This window comes from Carcharhinus amblyrhynchos, chromosome 32 (assembly GCF_965287045.1).
Source record: "Carcharhinus amblyrhynchos chromosome 32, sCarAmb.v2.hapA, whole genome shotgun sequence".
Classification (NCBI taxonomy): Eukaryota; Metazoa; Chordata; class Chondrichthyes; order Carcharhiniformes; family Carcharhinidae; genus Carcharhinus; species Carcharhinus amblyrhynchos.
In genome coordinates, this window is record NC_137355.1 from 8,933,133 (window position 1) to 8,955,298 (window position 22,166).

A 22,166-nucleotide genomic window follows, 5' to 3' on the forward strand; every position below is an offset into this window, starting at 1 on the left:
TCTTTTCAAATGCCTGAAAGAGAGTGAAGTGGTACTACACAGAGAACAGTGTCCAAGTATTGTGGCAAACAGATCACCATATTCACCCAATAAAACAAATGCACCATCTTTTGAAAATGGGTTTGAGGTTTTGAAATGTCAGCAATTAAGACCAATGCATACAGTGCCAGAGCCAGGAGAGCAGCTCCATAGGGGTTTTGCAATCTAACTATTGTGCACACCAAGCCTGCTTTACAATCTGTCAAAGGGTGTAGACAATCCGTTACTTGAAGTGTTGTTTTCCTGACAGTGTGCTCAGTTTATTTAAAAAAACAAATTTTAAGAATATACCTGTTTCTATTTTATCAGAATTGATGTATTAAGGCACTTGGGGAGAGAAAATAATTGACAAATCTCCATGTATTAGCTCCTGGATTATGATTCTTGCCTTTCTTACACTCTGTTGCCTGCCATTTCTGAACACAATGCCCAAACGTTTAGTAGACCTTTGACTCATGAATTTGCTCCTTTTATGCCAAACGCATCCTATTCCTTTCAATCACTTGCTTCAACAAATGTATTAAGGTAAAAGCTGAATATATTTGGATGCTGCTGCATCACGCCAGCTTGGCAAAATTTCAATCCTCATTGGCAACTGTGCAGCACTGTCCATCACTCATGCATCACAATGGTTTTGCAAAACCCATCAACTGCCAGCTAATCAAAACCAAGTTCTTCAGTTAGCATCCCTGGATCACTAGATTCCCCAGAAAAGTTTAACAGCAATTGGATCGATGTCCACCTGAAGACTAGTGCTACTTTCATAGTGCTTCTCAGAGTGGTCACACAGATCTAAAGATATCATCGTTTAGAGACACCCAGAGAAAACAGGAAAAATGGAGACAACAGACACGAGGCTATTTTCTCATTTGTTTGAGCAAATGGCCATTCAGCTTCTAGGCTGTCAAAAACCCAGTAACTAAAACATATTCTGATAAACATAGTTGTGGTCAGACTGATATGTGGCTCCTATCCAAATGAAAGGTAGTTGATTATCCTTTGTTCAATTAGGGGCTTATAACAAATAGTGAGTGACATCCATATTCATACCCATTTCTGCAACTTTAACACAACTCATTATTGTGTGCGCCCTGGCAGCATTGTGGCACAGCGGTTAACATTGCTGCCTCACGACACCAGGGACCCGGGTTCAATTCCAGCCTAGGGTCACTGTCTCTGTGGAGTGTGCACATTCTCCTGTGTCTGTGTGTTTCTTCCGGGTGCTCTGGCTTCCTCCCACAGTCCAAAGATATGCAGGTTAGGTTAATTGGTCATGCTAAGTTGACTCTAGCATCAGGGAGATTAGCGTGGAACAGAAACTGTCAGGTATGGGCACAAACAAAAAGTGGAACTTTTTCAAGGAACAAATACTGCGTGTCCTTGATAGGTATGTCCCTGACAGGCAGGGAGGAAATGGCCGAATGAGGGAACTATGGTTCACAAAGGAGGTTGAATGTCTTATCAAGAAGAAAAAGGAAGCGTATGTAAGGAAGAAGAAACAAGGTTCAGTTGGGTCACTTGAGGCTTTCAAGGTAGCTAGGAATGAGTTAAAGAAAGGTCTTAGGAGAACTAGGGGGGGGCACGAGAAGTCCTTGGCAGCTCAGATAAAGGAAAACCCCAATGCTTTTTACTCTTATGTGAGAAATAAAAGAATGACCAAGGTGAGCTTAGAGCCAGTCAAGGATAGAAGTGGGAACTTGTGCATTGAATGAATACTTTTCTTTAATGTCCACTAAGGAGAGGGGCCATATCTTTGAGGATGAGCGTGTGATATAGGCTGATAGGATGGAGGAGATGGATATTCTGAGGGAAGATGTATTAGCAATTTTGAAAAACCTGAGGGTGGATAAGTCCCCTGGGCCAGATGGGATACATCCTAGGATACTTTGGGAGGCAAGGGATGAGATTGCGGAGCCTTTAGCTTTGCTCTTTGGTCCTCACTGTCCACGGGGATTGTCATGATGTGGATATGCCGGCGTTGGACTGGGGTAAACACAGTAAAAAGTCTGACAACACCAGGTTTTAGTCCAACTGATTCTTCAGGTCCTGAAGAAGAGGGAATCCCCTCGAAAGCTAGTGAGTTTACTATCAAATAAATCGGTTGGACTAAAACCTGGTGTTGTCAGACGTTTTACACGGGGATTGTGTCAGAGACTGGAGAGTGGCAAATGTTGTTCCTCTCTTCAAGAGAGGAAACAGGAATGACCCTGGTAATTATAGGGCAGTTAGTCTTACTTCGGTGGTCAGTAAGTTAATGGAAAGGGTCCTGACAGATAGGATTTATGACCATTTGGAAAGATGCAGTTTAATCCAGGATAGTCAGCATGGTTTCGTGAGGGGTAAGTCCTTCCTCACAAATTTGATTGAATTCTTTGAGGAGGTAACTAAGTGTGTAGACGAAGATAGAGCAGTTGACGTGATATACGTGGATTTTACTAAGTTTTTTTTTAAGGTTCCCCGTTTTAGGCTCACGAAGGTGGTAAGGAGGTGTAGGATAGAAGGAAATTTAGCCGATTGGATAAATAATGGGCTGACTCATAGAAGACAGAGGGTGGTGATGGAGGGAAAATTTTCAGACTGGAGGCCAGTTACCAGCGGTGTACCACAGGGATCAGTGCTGGGTCCTCTGCTATTTGTGATTTTTATCAATGACTTGGAAGAGAGGGCTGAAGGGTGGGTTAATAAACTTGCTGATGACACCGAGATTGGTGGAGTCGCGAATGAGGTAGCGGTCTCTTGCAGGCTACAAAGAGACACTGATCGGATGCAGAGCTGGGCTGAAAAGTGGCAGATGGAGTTTAACCCTGATAAGTGCGAGGTGTTTAATTTTGGTAGGGCAAACTTCATTGTGGGTTACAGGGTCAACGACAGGGTTCTGAGGAATGTGGAGGAATAGAGAGATCTTGGGGTTCATATCCACAGATCTCTGAAGGTTGCCACTCAAGTGGATAGAGCTGTTAAGACCTATAGTGTGTCAGCGTTTATTAACGGAGGTTTGAGTTTAAGAGCTGTGGGGTTATGCTGCAACTATATCGGACCTTGGTGTGCCCACATTTGGAATATTGTGTGCAGTTCTGGTCACCTCACTATAAGGAGGATGTGGAGAGAGTGCAGAGGAGATTTACCAGGATGCTGCCTGGTTTGGAGGGTAGGTCTTATGAGGAAAGGTTGAGGGAGCTGGGCCTTTTCTCTTTAGAGCGCAGGAGGATGAGAAGTGACTTAATAGACGTTCATAAGATGATGAAGGGGATAGATAGAGTGGACGTGCAAGACAACTTCTTGGAATGGATGTAGCTGTTACTGGGGGGCATAACTATAAGGTTCATGGTGGGAGATATAGGAGGGATGTCCGAGGTAGATTCTTCGCTCAGAGAGTGAAGTGTGGGTGTGGAATAGACTGCCTGCTGTGATAGTGGAGTCAGACACTTTAGGAACTTTCAAGCGGCTATTGGATGGGCACATGGAACACACTGGAATAATAGTGAGTGAGATAGTTTGATCTTGGGTTTGGACATAGCTTGGCACAACATTGAGGGCCAAAGGGCCTGTGCTGAGTTGTACTGTTCTATGTTTCTAATATGTGGGGTTGTGAGAATACTGCCGAGGTGGGATTGTGGTCAGTGCAGCCTCGATGAGCCAAATGGCCTCTTTCTGTACTGTGGGGATTGTGTTGCTGTAGAACAAATAGTATTAAATTTTCCAGTGTGGCAAGAGGTGTGCATTTACACCTTCAATAGGTTTTATACAAACAGCAGCAGCAATTCATATAAAATATCCCAAGAACTTCACAGGAGCATTATAAAAACATGACTCCAAAGCTGAGATATTAGGTCAGATCACCAAAAACTTCACAAAGGAAATTAGGGCCTAGACAATGAAATCATGGCCAACAATAGGAGGGCACTTCAAATTAGGGATGCTCAAGAGATCAGGTTAAGAGGGGTGCAGACATCTTGGCTGGTTGGAGGTTGACGAAGACTACAGAAATAAGGAGTGAGGCCATTGGGGGACTTCAAAACAAGAATGATAATTTTAAAATCAAGGCATTGCTTGACTGGGAGCCAATTTACGTAGCGAGAACATGGGTGAAAGTTGAACTGGACATGTTTCAAGTTAAGCCAGTCTTTTGGATGACCTCAGGTTTAGATAGGGAGATCAGCCAGAATTGCTTTGAAGAGTCAAGTTTTGGGGCAACAAAAGAATTAATTTTTGTAAGCTTTTCTGGAAGTTATACAATGAGAAAGAAGTAGTACATTTACAATTTGGTAACTGACAAACTAATTTCCAAAGGGCATTTAATAAGGTGTCACACAAAAGGTTGATACAGAAGTATAGAGTTGGAGAAAATATATTAGCACAGACTGAGGATTACTTAATAGATAGAAAACAAAACAGTAGGTGTAAGAGGAGCGTTTTCAAATTGGCAGGCTTCAGCTATTTAAAAATCCATATTAATGATTTAGATAAAGAGTTAGTAAGTAATGTATCTAAGTTGTTGAAGATACACAGATAAGTGGAAATGTAAGCTGTGAGGTGGACACAGCTGAGAGGCTGAAATGGGATAGACAAGTGATGTGAATAAATAAGATGGCAGATAGAATATAATGTGGGGAAGTTAGAGGTTATTCACTCTGGGTCAAAAGAATAGAAGCTCAGAATTTTTCTTAAACAAGATGGTTAATTTGTAAGAATTGATGTTCATAGAGACTTGAGTATGCTCATACAGGGATCATGGAAGGTTAGTATGGTGGTACAGCAAACAATTAAGGAGGCAAATGGCTTGTTGGTTTTTATTGCAAGGGGATTGTTGTATAAGCATAAAGAAATATTGCAACACAAATATCCTCTACAATTTTGGTCTCCTTATTTAAGGTAGGATACACTTGCATTGGAGACAATACAGTGAAGATTTGCTAGAATACCCTGGGTGGGATGAGAGAGTTGGTGTATGATGAGAGGCTGAGTGAGTTACTTGGAAAGAAGTGGGAAAGATATGCGCCTAGTGCTTCATGCAAGCTTGTGGCTAAAACAAAATTTTATTAACAAAATTAGTAAAAAATAAAAATGCCATTAAAGTGTTTTGAAGATTAGGCATGATGTATTTTTTTCTTATTTTAGAATTAAGATTATTTCCCCCCTCCATTTAAAAAATATAAAAAAACAGTAAAAACACAAGGAATTCTAAAATAATCAAAACATCTAGAAAAAGTTGCATGGTACAAGATATTTAGGCATTCAGGCATTCTCTAGATCATCTGAATTTGAATTTTGACATTGTTTGTGTTAAAAGAATTAATATTAATAATTAGCATAAATCAAAGGTGACTCACAAATTTCCAATCAGTTACATAGATAATTATGCCAGAGTATTTCACATCAGTAGAATAGGATAACTGAAAGACGTAGGTGTCTATCAAAACAGCCAAATAATTCTGACACAAGTCTTCGTTCTATACTAACAATGTGGTCATCGATTATTTTGGTAATTTCTGTTTTGATCTTTACACTCGTTCCTCAAGATCCAATTACTATCTCCAACAATACTTCAGGCTTTTAGGAATTAAAACCATGATCATCCCCATCATTTCTTACTACAAATCATTCCCTCCTACTTTTAAAATCCAAAGTTGGCACTATTCAATGGCTATTTTTATGTTTACTTTGAAATCACATCATGAAATAACGGTGAATTAATCTGAAATTTTTCTCCCTGCTAACTAACCCAAGCTATCCAATTATACAAGTCTTCTGTTAAATTCTCTTCAATCTCTGTTGTGCACTGCATTTCAAGTTCTGGGTTTCTTATTTTTAAAAAATGGTTAAATGAACTAAAATTGAAAAGACTTATTTCTAAGATTTCATCACCAAACTTTAACTTGTTTTACTGGATAATCCAACAAACATATCTGCGAAGCCAGATTGAAAAAGAGCATTTACTGCTCTAACCTGACTTGGCGGGACTCCTTATTCCATTCATTTTCACTTACCTACACATCTTGAGCCATCAGCAGTGGGCAGGTACCCAAGATGACACTTGCAAAAGTAACTGCCAATAGTATTGGAACATGCACCTCCATGACATAACCCAGGAATAGTAGTGCATTCATCAACATCTAAACAATAAAAGAATCCAAAGTTAATAAAATGAATAAAATTTGAATGTGCATCATTTAAATAATTGCTTTTCTTACCCCCATTCATGCCAATTGGAGTAATTGTTATGTCTTCAACATTTCTTACTCATTTCTCAGCACAAACTGCCAGCCCACAAGTGTGTCCACATTCTTATGAATCAAATTTAACTTTATATATATTGTGAATAGAATATAAAATAGGGAGCTCCCTTTATTAATGGATTTAATTGTACACATTAGAGTGCATTACTAATAAAGCTCCCTTTATTAATGGATTATATTGCAAAGGATATACACTGTATATTCCTGAAGCCAATCAAGCCAGTTATGAAATCAGTCCTTTTACTGGATCTGCCTAAAGTAGACTTCAAACATCGCAAATGACATTCAGCCCTGGGACACAAATACCTGGTCACTTCCAGTGGAGTTTACATTTGACTTCTTTTATTTAATATCTGTCACATGAGGAGAGGCTAAGTCGGTTAGGATTATATTCACTGGAATTTAAAAGGGTGAGAGGGGATCTCATAGAAACTTCTAAAATTCAACAGAGCTAAACAGGGTAAATTCAGAAAGAATGTTTCTGATAGTGGGGGAGTCCAGAACTAAGGGTCATTGTCTGAGGATAAAGGATAAATATTTTAGGACTGAGGCGAGAAGAAATTTCTTCACCCAGAGGATGGTGAATATGTGGAATTCACTACCACAGAAAGTAGTTGAGGCCAAGACATTGTCTAATTTCAAGAAGAAATTGGATATAGTCTTGGGGCTAAAGGAATCAGGGATATGGGGGAAAAAGTGGCGATCAGGACACTGAATTAGATGATCAGCCATGATCAAAATGAATGGCGGGACAGGCTCGAAAGACCAAATGGCCTACTCCTGCTTCAAGTTTCTAATTTATGTTTAAATATTTGACATGACCTGATACATTAATGTTTTATACATTTGATGCTTCCTTATGCATTACCGCCATAGGATCAACTTGGCAGCCGGCTCAATATTAATAAGTATTTCTACTTTGGAAGCAGGCCAGTAATGATACTGTGCTTTTAAGAAATGTATTTGTCGTATTCTTTGTGCAGGATCTGTTTTAGCAGGTTTTTTAAATTACCGATGCCATTGTGCTACATCCAGCAGCCCTGTACTGTTACTGCAGCAGCATTATTGCTTCTAATCGCTAGGATGTTTGTTTTCATTTGGACTAATGCTGTTGTTGTTTTAGAGTTTCCCCTGGAGCTTTGCAGAGTAGAACTTCATTAGACTGATTGACAAGCAAGGTCATACGACTTGGTAAGCTCAGCTTACACAGAGGTTAGTTGCTGTTTGGAAACTGCGGAGAGAAGTATCCCCTTCTGTCTCTGAAGTCTGGAGATTGGGAGCTGACAGAGACTAGGTTTATTTCTCTGAAATTCTGCTATTTGAAGATATATCCGTCTCTGCAAATTGCTATCTGGGTCTTTGTCCAGAAGTGTTAAAAGGCTGGAAATTCAGCACCAAATGAGCATACTCGTTTTTTGTGCTAACTAATTCTGAAGAAGGGTGCATGTCTATAGGGATATTGCTTTAAACTGGAACTACAGAAATCGTCAGCTATTAAATATTATACTTTGTCATATTTAAGCATTTTAATTGGTAAAGCTTATGTTAATTCTTATTGTTTTATTCTAACTGTGTACTGATACAAGCTTCTTATTGAGTCACTTGAATCATACCTGGAGTGAAATACCTTATTCCCACCCTAATGCCAAAATCAAAATGTAAAAATTGAAGTCCAGTCTAACTGCAAAATATACCCTGGAGTTTCTGATCTGGTCCTTAACAGGCCCTGCACTACACCTTCATACCTCCAAAACCCTTCACCTTCCCCACCAACACTAAATTTGGATGTTTCAATATTGATATTACCAATTCAAATAAAGTTCAATTAAAGTAAAATAAACAAAATTATTATAATCATTGTTTCCATATCATATTGAGTGATTCAATGAGAATTATTGCAATACATTGGTAAATCTGATCTTGAGCAATAATTCAAAGAACTGTTTCTCAGGTATTAAATGAAGCTATTCAGGCAGGCTACAGATTTAGTTTCAACTCTTATAGCGCAAATAATTTATAGCATAACTCTAAAGATGAAAACGGGCATTGCTAATACTTAGTTTGTGTGAAATATTTGACATTCTCAAGGCAAACCTGCACAACTGTGGAACACTACCATTTGCAGGATCCAGCTGGCAACACACTTTCCCCCCACAAAGCACTAAACTGAAAGTTCATGCCATTTCTTTTTAATTTGCGTTGTTTAATAACAACTTGCAGCAAAATATGTTGATATGCAAGCCCGAATTCTGCGTTCAGGCACTGCAGTTTATGAATATTCAATTTAACATAGAATTTACAGCACAGAAGCAGGTCATTAGCCCAATTTTAATGCAACTCCAATTAACAGTAGCCTAGCCATTGCAGCTCTAGAAGGAGCAACACAAACACTGTTCATTTAATGGGTCATTAAGTTCTTAACTCAATTCCTCATAACCATGAGTTTTCTGAAATTCAAATACAGTCAAAGCATATCTCTGAAGGAAGCGAGGGAGGGGATGAAAGAAAATCTAGGGCTGAACAAACCTACAAGTTGGGCTAATCTTTGGTTCATAATGAAAGCATAAATCTAAAAGCAGACTACCTATATAGTATCAAAAGAGAAATACTGCATGTCATTGAGAGTTGTTTAAATAAATAATGCAATAAAGCAAAAATAAACTAGATTGCTTTTTAATCTTTTCTGGAGCATGAACATTGTGACAAGGTCAGCATTTGTTGCCTATCCCTAATTGCCCTCAGGAAAGTGGTAGTGAGTTACCTCCTTAAACTGCTGCAATTCATCTCATGTAGGCACACTCACAGCACTGCAAGGAAGAGAATGTTGGGTTCTGACTCAATGACAATGAAGGGCATAGTTCCAAGTCAGGATGGTGGGTGGCTTGGAGAGGAACTTCCATGCATTTGTTGCCCTTATCCTTCTAGATGGTAGTGGTCATGGATTTGGAAGATGTTAAGTATTTAAAGTGCTTGCAACCCTCCTGGTATAATGTTACGTGACCTGTAGTGACATGTGCAGAGAGGTTTGCAGGTTTTTGTGGCTCTCCCATCTTGAACCTGGAACAAGTTGCATCTCCTTAATAAAAGTGGTAACTTCTGGTCAATACAGAATAAAGAAGAAATCACCAATGAGAGTTAGGGAAAAAATAATTTTTTTGATCAGATTCTAAGAAACCCAGTACTTCAGATTGTAAAGTTGATTGAAGGCAAGAGAAAGCAACCTGTAAAACACTACAAAAAGGTTTAAAGAAAACCACGAGTAAGCAAGAAACAGAAGTTAAATTAATTTTCGTTCAATAAAGTGGATGGTCTTCTAAGCACATGACAAAGCAGAACAGGCTTTCAGAAACAAAAGGTCTGCAGGATCTTAAAGAGAAGCTACTATTCGGTGAAAAAAAAAGGTTCAATACGAAAAAAATCATGGCATTGTTAGCTAGGATGATCTCTTGCAATGTATCAGAAAGAGGGAGAAAACTGAAGAAAGTTTAAAAGCCAGGAGCTGATAACCAAGAATGGCAGGAAAAGATAGTACCACCAGCATCTGATGAGGACTGAAAGATTTGAAACTCGAAGAAAAATTCCAATATTAACTTGTTCAGTGGGATGCAAAACTTCTACAGTACTATAAAATCTAGTCCATCCAACAAAGCCTGGACTTAAGACTTATGAAGAAATTACAAAGGTCTTAGAAGTGAATTTCTTGCCAAAACTGCTCATTACTGCAAAGATTTAGGTTCTATCGCTGAAGCCTAGAGGAAAGTGAAAGCATTTCATAATTCATGGCAATCTTAGGAAGGCTAGCTAAACATTACGAATTTGGCGTGATGCTTGATGACACTCTTCACGATAGGTTGGTATGCGGATTCTGTAACACAGATACTTAGAGAAAGCTGTTCACTGAAAGAACACTGACTCGTATCAGCAGTGGACATTGCAGTGTCAATGGATCTGGCTGCTACAGAGACTTCACAGATAGGACTTGGGGCAAAGATCTACCAAATGGAACCACTAAAAATAAGTCTTCAAAAACAACATGCATCTCATTGAACACTCAGCAGGATAATGCAGGAGTAGGGAAAACAAGCATAGGAATTATTGCAAAAAAAGCCTTCTTGCCAAAGCATGCTGGAGATGGCAAACTTCTTCTACACCAAAACTGTGTAAGAAAAAAGAAACATCCAAGTCTGCAAGAAAAATCTACCATATGTCAGGCAAAGATTAAGAAACCTTAGTAGATAATGTGCCAAACTTCAAGAACGGTGCCAATACCAAAATCTTAGTCGGGCGGATAGCACAACCCCACCACAGGTTTCCCGGCGGCAAGTGGTGCATTTAACAAGAGACCCTATTGACAACGGCAAGACTATAAGATCCCAATGCAACTGAGCAGCACATCGACTGCTGCAGCCATGAAACACACTATGGAGGGGAAGGAAATCCAGGTGTTTTGCTAGTACATGGTGATTCATGATTTTGGGTAGTCCCAAAACATGATGGTAAACTAGTCAAAATGTAAGTGGTTACAGTATCATTGATGTCAGACATAACCTATAAAAAGTTAAAGCATCTGTCATTGAAATCACCAAACGTTATCCTACAGATGTACATAGAAGTTTACCATTAAAAGAATGTATCAAGACAAAAGTGGAAATGAACGAACAACCAATGGCACACCTACAACACTAAATATCTTGAGAGCAACGTGCAAATGCTATTGCTTTACAAAGATTGCCATTACAAATCAAGCAAGAACCTGAAGAAAATTTATTTAACATATAATATTTCTCACAAGTGGACAATGTACCTGTGACTTTGGCCATATTTTTACCACCCCACCCACCATTGGAATCGGAGCGGACAAATGGCAGACATCTCAAGTTCAGAGACATGCAAGCCCCAATCCAGTGATAGGGAAGGTTATGGATATGGTCCTAAAAGCAACAATGACAGAAAAACATCATTAAAAATGCAGACCTCAAACCTTACATCACAAGCTGACTTGAGTTGACAGTGCAGAATGAAATTTTACTATAGGGAGTCTAAGATTATTCCTTCACGCTTGCATGGAAGAATCCTTGAACATCTACACGAGGGAAATCCAAGTGTGGTAAGATTGAAGGAAATGGCATGTAGTTTTTTTTCTGATGGTCAGGTTTAAATGCACAAATAAAAGAGTAAGTGGAGTAAGAGTAAGTGGCGTTTCAGCCCTGTTGAAAACTAAGAAGACTCCACTACTGCAACCCTTACCCATGGGAATGGCTGAAACAGTCATGGCAGACTGATCCAATCGAGGAACACTTGTTCCTAGTATTGGTAGACGCACATTCTAAATGGCTGGAAGTAGTGATTATGAAACCTACGACAGCAAAACAGACCATTGAGAAGTTGGATAAGGTATTTGTTAGATTTCGTAGACTTGAGTAACTGGTAAGTGATAATGGGATACAGTTTACTTTAAAGGAGTTCAAAGACTACTTGAAAGGAAATAGTATCCAACACATCAAGTTGGCTCTGTATCATCCATCAACCAGTGGATTGGCCAAACAATTCATACTGTCACTAAAACACTCAAAAAAGGCATCAAAAGAGCAATAGACATTGTCAAGATGAGTAAATAACTTCTTGATATTATACAGGAACACTGCACACACTCATCACAGAAATCATCAGCGATGCTGCTTTAAAAAGGAAGCTTAGAATAAACTTTGATTTTTTGATATTATCTGATATTTCTGGGATTGTCGAACGATAACAAAAAGCACAGATTGCTAGGAGAGAACAAAGAGAGAATATTTACTCAAGGAGGAAGAGTATTAGCCAGAAGCTACACCACCAATGAAAAATGGGTATCTGTTGTTATTATTACAAAAACAGGTCCAATATCTTAGATGGATGACAAGATAGTTTGCAACATCATACTAGCCAGATACTAGGCTGAAGAAGTGAAATCACTGAAGCTTCACCAGAAGTACTTACATTAGAAAAGTTAATTAGTAATACATCTGTAGAGAGACAAATTCAGATTCTGTTTCTTCACACTGATAGAAACTGACATTGAAGTAGTTTCACATGAAGAGTTACCAACAGAAGTAAAAGAGGACATTTCAAAGGTCTTGAGTAGCCAAATTCCAGAGCATCGAGTACAGCCCAAAAGAAATGGATGTTTACTGAGCGACTGTATAGAAAATAGTACTGCAAAGTAATGTACGTACAGTTTAATTGGGTCAGTTATTTTAACATTAGGACATGTCTTAGCTACACTTCGAAATAGTGCTACGGGATCTTTAACGTCCACCAGAGAGGGCAGACAGGGCTTCTGCTTAAAAAGAGGAGAAAAATGGCTTATTTCTGCTCCCATTTCTTATGTTTGAAGTACTCCATTTTATATTGGAAATCTTTAAAATATGATTTTTAAAAATTACACTTTAAAGAAGTAACAAATGTTTAGTTCCCTGTTCAGGCTGCTCCAGTGATATCAAAGGAGAACATTTTAGCATCGTTTCAACACTAAAGACTGCATATTGAATTTAGTTTATTTATTAATGCAGAAAAAATGCTCTGGTTTATGTGAATTCCATCTGTTCCACATAATTGCTTTAACTTGTGCTTTTATCAACATCCATATTTTGTTAATGCAATTTCCTGGAATGCAGATTACCACTAGTATAACAGACAATAACATTGTTATATAAAGGCTTATCTAGATAGTTTATTTTAATAAGGCAGCTTCATCATTACCGTCCCTTTAATATAAGTTATAGAGAAATGTAATTGATTTTAAAACTTATTACACTTCCCATGTGAAATACATCAATCTTTCCTAAAATTATGTTTCAATAATAAGTGATGATACAGGATAATGATTTAATACCAATCTGCAAATTGTAAGAAACTCAAGTTACTATAAGTTAAACAAGCCTATTGTGTTGGCTGATTTGATCATTATTTATGCAATTCATCCATTATACATCCAATACAGAAGGGCATTACATTTGAGGTTTATAGCATATAGGTTCCTGCGTTGGCTAATTGTAATATATAACAAGTAATAGGTATTGCTATCCCTTCTGACTTACTTAAAAAAATACTAAATTTGCGTTTATAAAACAGCCTTTCAGTCAAAATGCCTCAAGGACTTCAATTAATTTCTTTAGAATGCAGTATAGAGAAAATGTACAAGATAGATAGTAGCTTCCAGCTCTACTTTGACAAGTTAATTTTAATATTTATTTTATTAATAAAATAATTTGTATTTTTGAAATATCTTGAATGAAATGTCTCAAAGCGTTTGACAAGTACATTATCAAATAACATTTGACACCAAGCATATACTGAAATATTAGGGCAGCTGGTCAAAGCTTGGACAAAGAGGTAGGTTTTAAGGAGCATCTTAAAGGAGGAGAGAGATGTAAAGCAATGATGCAAAAACAGGATATGTGCGAGAAACAGGATACAGGCTGAAGTTTATACAAGTTGGAGGATGGGAAGCCAGCCCAGAAGGTGTTGGCATCTCAGGTTTACAACAATAAAGTTATGGATGAAGATTGATCAGCAGCATCTGACCGAGGCAGAGACAGAGATGAGTGATGTTGTGGAGGTGACTGGCATCTGTCACACAGCTGGATAGGATCCCAGCTGTGTTAAACTGCAGAAACTTTGTGGAATCTTTCATATAGTTTTGTGCATCTGTCCACTATCAAAGAGAAATAAAACAACAAAATTTCAAATGAGAGACAAGACAACATAGGACTGAATAACAAGTCAAGAGTAATTAGGTCAGACTAAACTAGAAACCACAACATCCAACAATCAAGAAAAGACTATGTTAATGATGTACATATGAAACGTGCTCTCAGGCAGCAACTAAGCACTGAGACCAAAGAGTTTTGTTTTCAAAGTTTGTGTCAATCCCTTTACTAATCTTGGGCCAGTTATTCATTTAGTAGCTAAACACTAAAATACCATCATTGGTAAATGTGAAAATGCAATAAAACCCTTACTGTCAAGGCCAAAAAACCATTCAAGCTACGTCACAAGCATTAAGCACTATCAGTGGCTCACTGTTCCCAGTGGCAGGACAGTACGTGTTGCCACTTCTCTCATGCTTCCTCCTCTTTCGCGTGCAATTATAACTAAAATTTAAAGTGCCAGCAGCATGCAAGAGAGGCGCATACACTTCCATGGTGGGAGTGGTTTTTAGTGGTGAAATTCACCATCATCTGACTGGACAGCTAATGTGGTTCCACTTTTCAAGAACGGTGGCAGAGAAAAAGCAGGAAATTACTGACCGGTGAATCTCACGTTAGTGGTAGGGAAGCTATTGGCAAAAATTCTGAAGGAGAGAATTATTCTCCACTTGGAAAGGCTTTGGTTGATTAGGGATAGTCAGCATGGCAGAGGAGGTCATGCCTAACAAATTTGATAGAACTTTTCAAAAATGTGATCATGTGTGGATGAGGGAAGTGCAGTTGATGTAGATTATATGGATTTTAGCAAAGCCTTTGACAAGGTCTCACATGGGAGACTGACTAAGAATGTTGAAGTACATGGAATTCAGGGTCGGATCAGAAACCAACTTAGTGATAGGAACAAAAGGTGGTGGTAGAAGACTGTTTGACTGACTGGAGGCTGGTATCAAATGGCAAATTATAAAGTTCAGTGCTGGATCCCTTGTTTGTTATATACATAAATTATATAGATGATAGTGTGTGTGTGTGTGTTGATTCATTGACTCAAAATTGACTCAGTGTGATGGAAATCTAGAATGCAATGTTTGGGAATGTTGTGGAGGCTGGAAACCTTTACAACGTTTTAGTAGTATTTGGATGAGCACTTGAAATGTCATAACATTCAAGGATATGGATAAGTGCTGGAAAATAGGATTAGCACATGTTAGTGGCAGTTATTGTGGGTGCAGACTCGATGGACCAAAGGCCTTTTCTGCGCTTTACAACTCTTTAGGCAAGCTATAAAGGAACCCTTCTGGTCAAACAAGAACATCTTGCATCTTAATCACAATATTTCTGCTCAACTCCACTTTATTAACATAACACTTATTTGCACACAAAGGTGGCAAATTTATTTTTTTCAAAATTTTAATTTAATTTGTAAATATTTCACTTTACATTAGTTTCATTTTATTCATGTGTACAGCTTAGTTAGAAAGCTGAATGCACTGGCATACCTCATGGCTGTCACATATTGACAGTTACAGAGAAATGAGGGTCATTTACTGATGTAGAAAAAAAAACAATGCTATGTTTTCTATCATTCTCTCTTTACTGAATATTCATTTTAGTGCCTGATGTTGTATTCATCATTCTGTGGGACATGACTGAAGTTGCAGGCTGAGCTGACCCTCCCTTATATACATTGTAATGGACATTGTTCAAGATTTCTCCCAGCAGGAAATGTTGAAATAATGTAGATATACTGAAAGCTCAATAAAGATCTGCCAGCCAACACTGAGATGGACCCTCATTTTCTTACCTTGACTAACTGTCCCCACCATATCCAGGATGTTAGATCCTTCCTACTGCACTTCTCGATACAGCTAAGGCCAATCTCTGTCCTCTCATGAATCCCAACCTTTCAATCTTCACTCTGACTCACCTTTTTTTTTTAAGTCCTAAACTTTCACGCAAGCTGCTATTCTCCTGCTTCTCTCCCTTGCAACTTAGAGTTGAACAAGGAAAACCACTGACCTTAAACACAATTGTACAAACAACTCGTGCACACTATCTTCAAACAAATGTGAACTGGGTACTTGAGATTCTTATGCACCACTAACTTAGAATCATAGAATGCAAAAGAGGCTGTTCAGCTCATCGAGTCTGCATTTGCATGTGAGAAACACTTGAACTGCCACCTAATCCCATCCGCCAGCATTTGGCCCATAGCCTTGAATGTTATAATGCCTGTGAGACAACCTATCCTTACCACACTCCCAGGTAGTGTATTCCAAACCATCACCATCTCCTGGGTAAAAAGGTTTTTCCTCACCATCCCCCAAACCTCCTGTCCCTAACTTTGAACCTATGCTCTTCCTGACTGACCCATCAATTAAGGGGAACAGCTGCTCCCTAAACACCCTGCCAATGCCCATTATAATCATGTATATCTCAATCAGATTACTCCTCAGTCTTCTCTGCTCCAACAGAAACAAGCCAAGCCTATCAAACTTCTCTTCATGACTTAAATATTCCAACCCTGACAGCATCCTGGTGAATCTCCTCTGCACCCCCTCCAGTGCAATCACATCCTTCCTATGATGTGGCGAGCAGAACTATACACAATACTCCTGCTGTGGCCTCACCAAAGGTCTATACAAATCCAACATGATTTCCCAGCTTCTGAAATCTATGCCTCGATTGATAAAGGCCAGTGTCCCATATATCTTTTTCACCATCCCACTAACATGCCCTTCTGTCTTCAGAGATATATGGACAAACACGCCAAAGTCCCTTTGTTTCACAGAACTTTAGTGTCATACCATTCATTGAATACTTGCTTGTCAAATTATTCCTTCCAAAGTGTATCGCCTCACATTTTTCAAGGTTAAGTTCCATCTGCCACTATCTTCCCTTTGACCATTCCGTCTTTATCTTTTTGTAGCCAAAGACACTCAGCTGCAATGTTGACCACCTGGCCAATCTTTGTGTCATCCACAAACTTACTAATCCTACCCCACATAGTTACTGACATTGTTTATATAAATGACAAATAATAGGGGATCCTTATCTTGAAATAGGACAATGTTTTAAAAAGTTTTATAAGAATATTTATTCACTACATTCAAACATATTACAACTACAAACCTGCAAAACAATGAGGGGCTCAGCATTCTGCAAACACGCTACGCACTTAATCTCCGTATACAAAACCATAGTCGGGATACATAAATTTCTCATCATTCCTAATCCTGTCATCCATATGCCATGTTTACTACTCAAAGAACAAAAAAAATTACAGCACAGGAACAGGCCCTTCTGCCCTCCAAGCCTGCACTGACCATGCTGCCCGGCTTTACTAAAATCTCCTACCCTTTCGGGACCATATCCCTCTATTCCCATCCTATTCAGATGTTTGTCAAGACACCCCTTTCACATATCCGCTTCCACTACCTACCCGGCAGCAAGTTCCAGGCACCCACCACCCTCTGTGTAAAAAATCTGCCTCGTACATCTCCTTTAAACCTTGCCCCTTAAACCTGTGCCCCCTAGTAATTGTCTCTTCCACCCTGGGAAAAAGCTTCAAACTATCCACTCTGTCCATGCCTCTCATAATCTTGTAGACTTCTATTGTGTCGCTCCTCAACCTCCATCGTTCCAGTGAGAACAAACCAAGTTTCTCCAACCTTTCCTCATTGCTAATGCCTCCATATAGGAGCATCCTGGTAAATCTTTTCTGTACCCTCTCCAAAGCTCCGCATCCTTCTGGTAGTGTGGAGACCAGAATTTGTGTCATCTGCAAACTTACTAATCAAACCAGTTACGTTTTCCTCCATATCATTTATATATATTACAAACAGCAAAGGTCCCAGCACTGATCCCTGAGGAACACCACTTGCCACAGCCCTCCATTCAGAAATGCACTCTTCCACTGATACCCTTTGTTTTCTTTGACTGAGCCAGTTTTGTATCCACCTTGCCAGTTCACCTCTGATCCCATGCAACTTCACCTTCTGCACCAGTCTGCCATGAGGGACCTTGTCAAAGCCTTACTGAAGTCAATGTAGACAACATCCACTGCCCTATCCTCATCAATCATCTTCCTCGAAAAAATCAAGTTTGCGAGACATGACCTCCCCTTCACAAAACCATGTTGCCTTTCACTAATATGTCCACTTATTTCCAAGTGGGAATAAAACTTGTCTTGAAGAATCCTCTCCAATAATTTCCTTACCACTGATGTAAGGCCCCCTGGCCTTTAATTACCTGGATTTTTCTTGCTACTCTTCTTAAACAAAGAAACAACATTGGCTATTCTTCAATCCTCTCGAACCTCCCCTGTAGCCAGTGAGGATACAAAGATTTATTTCTAGGCCCCAGCAATTTCCTCCCTTGCCTCTCTCAGTATTCTGGATTATGTCGCATCAGGCCCTGGGGACTTGTTTACCTTAACATTTCTCAAGAACCCAAGACCACCACCTTTTTGATCTCAACATGACTCAAACTATCCACACACCACTTCCCAGACTCATCCTCCACCAAGTCCTTCTATTTGGTGAATGATGACGCAAAGTACTCATTTAATACCTCGCTCCTTTCCTCTGGCTCCCTTGTCTTTGAGTGGGCCAGCCTCTTTGTATATGTGTAAAAAACCTTGGGATTTTCTTTAATCCTGCTGACCAGCGTTTTCTTGTAATCCCCTTTTAGCCCTCCTTGCTCTTTGCGCAAGTTTCTTTCTACCTTCCGTGTATTCCACATTTGTTTCGTATGTTCCCAGCCTCCTATCTTTGACAAACGCTTCCTTTTTCTCTTTGACTAGGCTCACAATATCTCTTATTATCCAAGGTTCCCAAAATTTACCATACTTATCCTTCATCCTAACAGGAATGCGCCAGTCCTAAACCCCTATCAACTTACACTTGAAAGCCTCCCACATGCCAGATATTGATTTGGCCTCAAACATCTGTCCCCAATCTACATTCTTCAGTTCCTGCCTAATATTGTTGTAATTAGCCGCCCCCCAGTTTAGCATCTTAACTTGGGGACTACACTTATCTTTATCCATCAGTATCTGAAAGATTACTGAATTGTGGTCACTGTCTCTCTCTCTCTCTCTCTCCCCTCCTCCTTCCGCACCCCCCCTCCCCCTTCCCGAAACATCGACCTCCTGGCCAGGCTCATTCCCCAATACTGGGTCCGGTATGGCCCCTCCCCTGGTTGGACTATATACATACTGTTTCAAGAAGTCCTCCTGGATGCTCCTTCCAAACTCTGCCCCATCCTGCCTCTAGCACTAAGTGAGTCCCAGTCCATATTAGTTAAAATCTCCCATCACAATAACCCTGTTACTTTTACACCTTGCCAAAATCTGCCTACATAATTGTTCCTCCATCTCCTGCTGACAGTTGGGTGGCCTATAGCAAACACCCAACATTGTGACTAAATCCTTCCTGAGCTCTACCCATATTGCCTCGCTGTATGAGCCCTCTGAGGTGTCCTCCCACAGTATAGCTGTGGTATTCTCCTTAATCAGTGGTGCAACTCCCCCACCCCTTTTACATCCCCCACAATCCCATCTGAAACAATTGTGTCCTGGAATGTTAAGCTGCCAATCCTGTCCTTCCCTTAACCAAGTCTCTGTAATAGCAACAACATCATAGTTCCTAGTACTAATCCAAGCTCTAAGTTCATCTGGCCTTATCTGTTATACTTCACACATTGAAACAAATGCATTTCAGCCCACCTGACCCTCTTTGATTAGCAACTACACCCCACCCTACTCTCTGGTTCTCCTTCAGCTAATTCACCTTTGTTTTGGTTCCCACCCCCCTGCCAAACTAGTTTAAATCCTCCCGTGTGACACTAGCAAACATACCTGCCAGAATATTTATGCCCTTCCAATTTAGGTGCAACCCGTTCTCCTTGTACAGGTCCTGCCTGCCCCAGAGAACCTAATAGTTCAGATATCCAAAACCTTCCCTCCAACACTAACTGCTTAGCCATATGTTGAGCTGCACTATCTTCCTATTCCTCACTAGCATGTGGCACAGGGAATAATCCTGAGATTACAACCCTAGATTACAATGCCTGCAGGTTTCATAAAATTCTCCTCCATCCTCTTTAGATTCAACTTATAGTGGGAAAATCGTCATTAAAACAAGGATAGAAATTCTAGTGACACCAAAATGCACTGGGATAAAACATTTGGCTATCACTTTATCCTTCCCATAACCCCATTCCTAAACCCACAATGTCAAAGTTACTTTGATCAGTAGTTTCCACTGAAATACGATCAGAATATTTATATTGTAACTCATTATAGTCAATGCTCAAGTAGAGGGCTAGAAATATTCATTTCCTACAGATGCTGTCACAGCTGCTGAGATTTTCCAGCATTTTCTGTTTTTAACTCAAAGTGAGTTATGTACCCAAGAGTTACCCAAAATGACTAAAACAGAACTTCAATTCTAATTAAATTTGCTGCAAGTCATTATAACAAAAATTATCCTTACAATAAAATCATTGCAATAAGGGAAAATGATCCAGTTTGCAATGAAAGTCCCTCAGTATACACATGGTCTCTGAGTGCAAGTTATTCTGGAGTGCATCCTGATGGTGGCAGCAAAGAACTAAAAAGGTCGCTAGTTCCATGATGTCCATATAGTACAAAAAGCTTACAGACACAGGGATTTTGTAAATTTTGTTAAATTAATTTAACCTGGTCCCCAAATATGCAGTTTCCATCAAAGGAAAGTGGCAATAGATTATGAAACTTGCTCATGGTGATGCTGAGTGCAAACAAGCAAACCTGTGAAGCAAAATTCATATCTCCATACTTTAGTCCCTGAATCAATTAAACCTGTCATGGGAGTTTAATGGCAAAATATAACATTTGCTCTAAAATGTGACATATTTAATCTTGTTGATAGTACCAACCAATGAAATACAAACTATCTAACCGACTACATCACTGAATCTGGTTGCAGTTTGGAAGAAAATATGCTGACCAGGCATTTATTTTATCATTCATGAGACAGAGAGCGCATGCTGAAAAATTAGTTTCCCAAACTGCAGCAACAAATTAGGGACTGCAGGGAAAGTAGCATAGAGTCATAGAGGTTTACAGTATGGAAACAGGCTCTTCAGCCCAACTTGTCCATGCCGCCCTTTCTTTTTTAAAACCTTTAAGCTAATCCCAATCGTCTGCATTTGACCCATATCCCTCTACACCCATCTTACCTATGTAACTATCGAAATGCTTTTTAAAAGACGAAATTGTTCCTGCCTCTACTACTACCTCTGGCAGCTTGTTCCAGACATTCACCACCTTGTGTGTGAAAAAATTGCCCCTCTGGACACTTCTGTATCTCCCCTCTCTCACCTTAAACCTATGCCCTCTAGTTTTAGACTCCCCTACTTTTGGGAAAAGATATTGACTATCTGGCTGATTTGTGCCCCTCATTATTTTATAGACCTCTATAAGATCACCTCTCAGCCTCCTATGCTCCACAGAAAAAAGTCCCAATCTATCCAGCCTCTCCATATAGCTCACTCCATCAAATCCCTGTCACGTCCTAGTAAATCTTTTCTGCACTCTTTCTAGTTTAATAATATCCTTTCTATAATAGGGTGACCAGAATTGCACACAGTATTCCAAGTGTGGCCTTACCAATGTTTTGTACAACTTCAACAATACATTCCAACTCCTGTATTCAATGTTCTGACTGATGAAACCAAGCATGCCGAATGCCTTCTTCACCACTCTGTTCACCTGTGACTTCACTTTCAAGGAGCTATGGACATGTACCCCTACATCTCTTTGTTCTGTAACTCTCCCCAGTGCCCTACCATTAACTGGGTAAGTCCTGCCCTGGTTCAATCTACTAAAATGCATCACCTCACATTTGACTAAATTAAACTCCATCTGCCATTTGTCAGTCCACTGGCCCAATTGATCAAGATCCCGTTGCAATTGGAGATAACTTTCTTCACTGTCCACTATGCCACCAATCTTAGAGTCATCTGCAAACTTACTAACCATGCCTCCCATATTCTCATCCAAATCATAAATATAAATGACAAATAACAGTGGACCCAGCACTGATCCCTGGGGCACACTGCTAGTTACAGGCCTCCAATTTGAAAAACAACTCTCTACAACCACCTTCTGGCTTCTGTCAAGAAGCCAATTTTGTATCCATTCAGATACTCACCCTGGATC

The 22,166-nt window shown here is 39.5% G+C and overlaps 1 protein-coding gene across 2 annotated transcripts in view; it reads right to left on the bottom strand.

Moving 5' to 3' along the window:
* Positions 1 to 22,166, bottom strand: part of LOC145360729 (fibrillin-1-like) — a 407,592-nt gene that overhangs the window by 235,653 nt on the left and 149,773 nt on the right. For both annotated transcript variants that reach the window (XM_080216108.1, XM_080216109.1), the window contains exon 8: positions 6,027 to 6,152. In XM_080216108.1, coding sequence (XP_080072234.1) covers positions 6,027 to 6,152 — 126 coding nt within the window. The remainder of the gene's footprint in view (positions 1 to 6,026; positions 6,153 to 22,166) is intronic.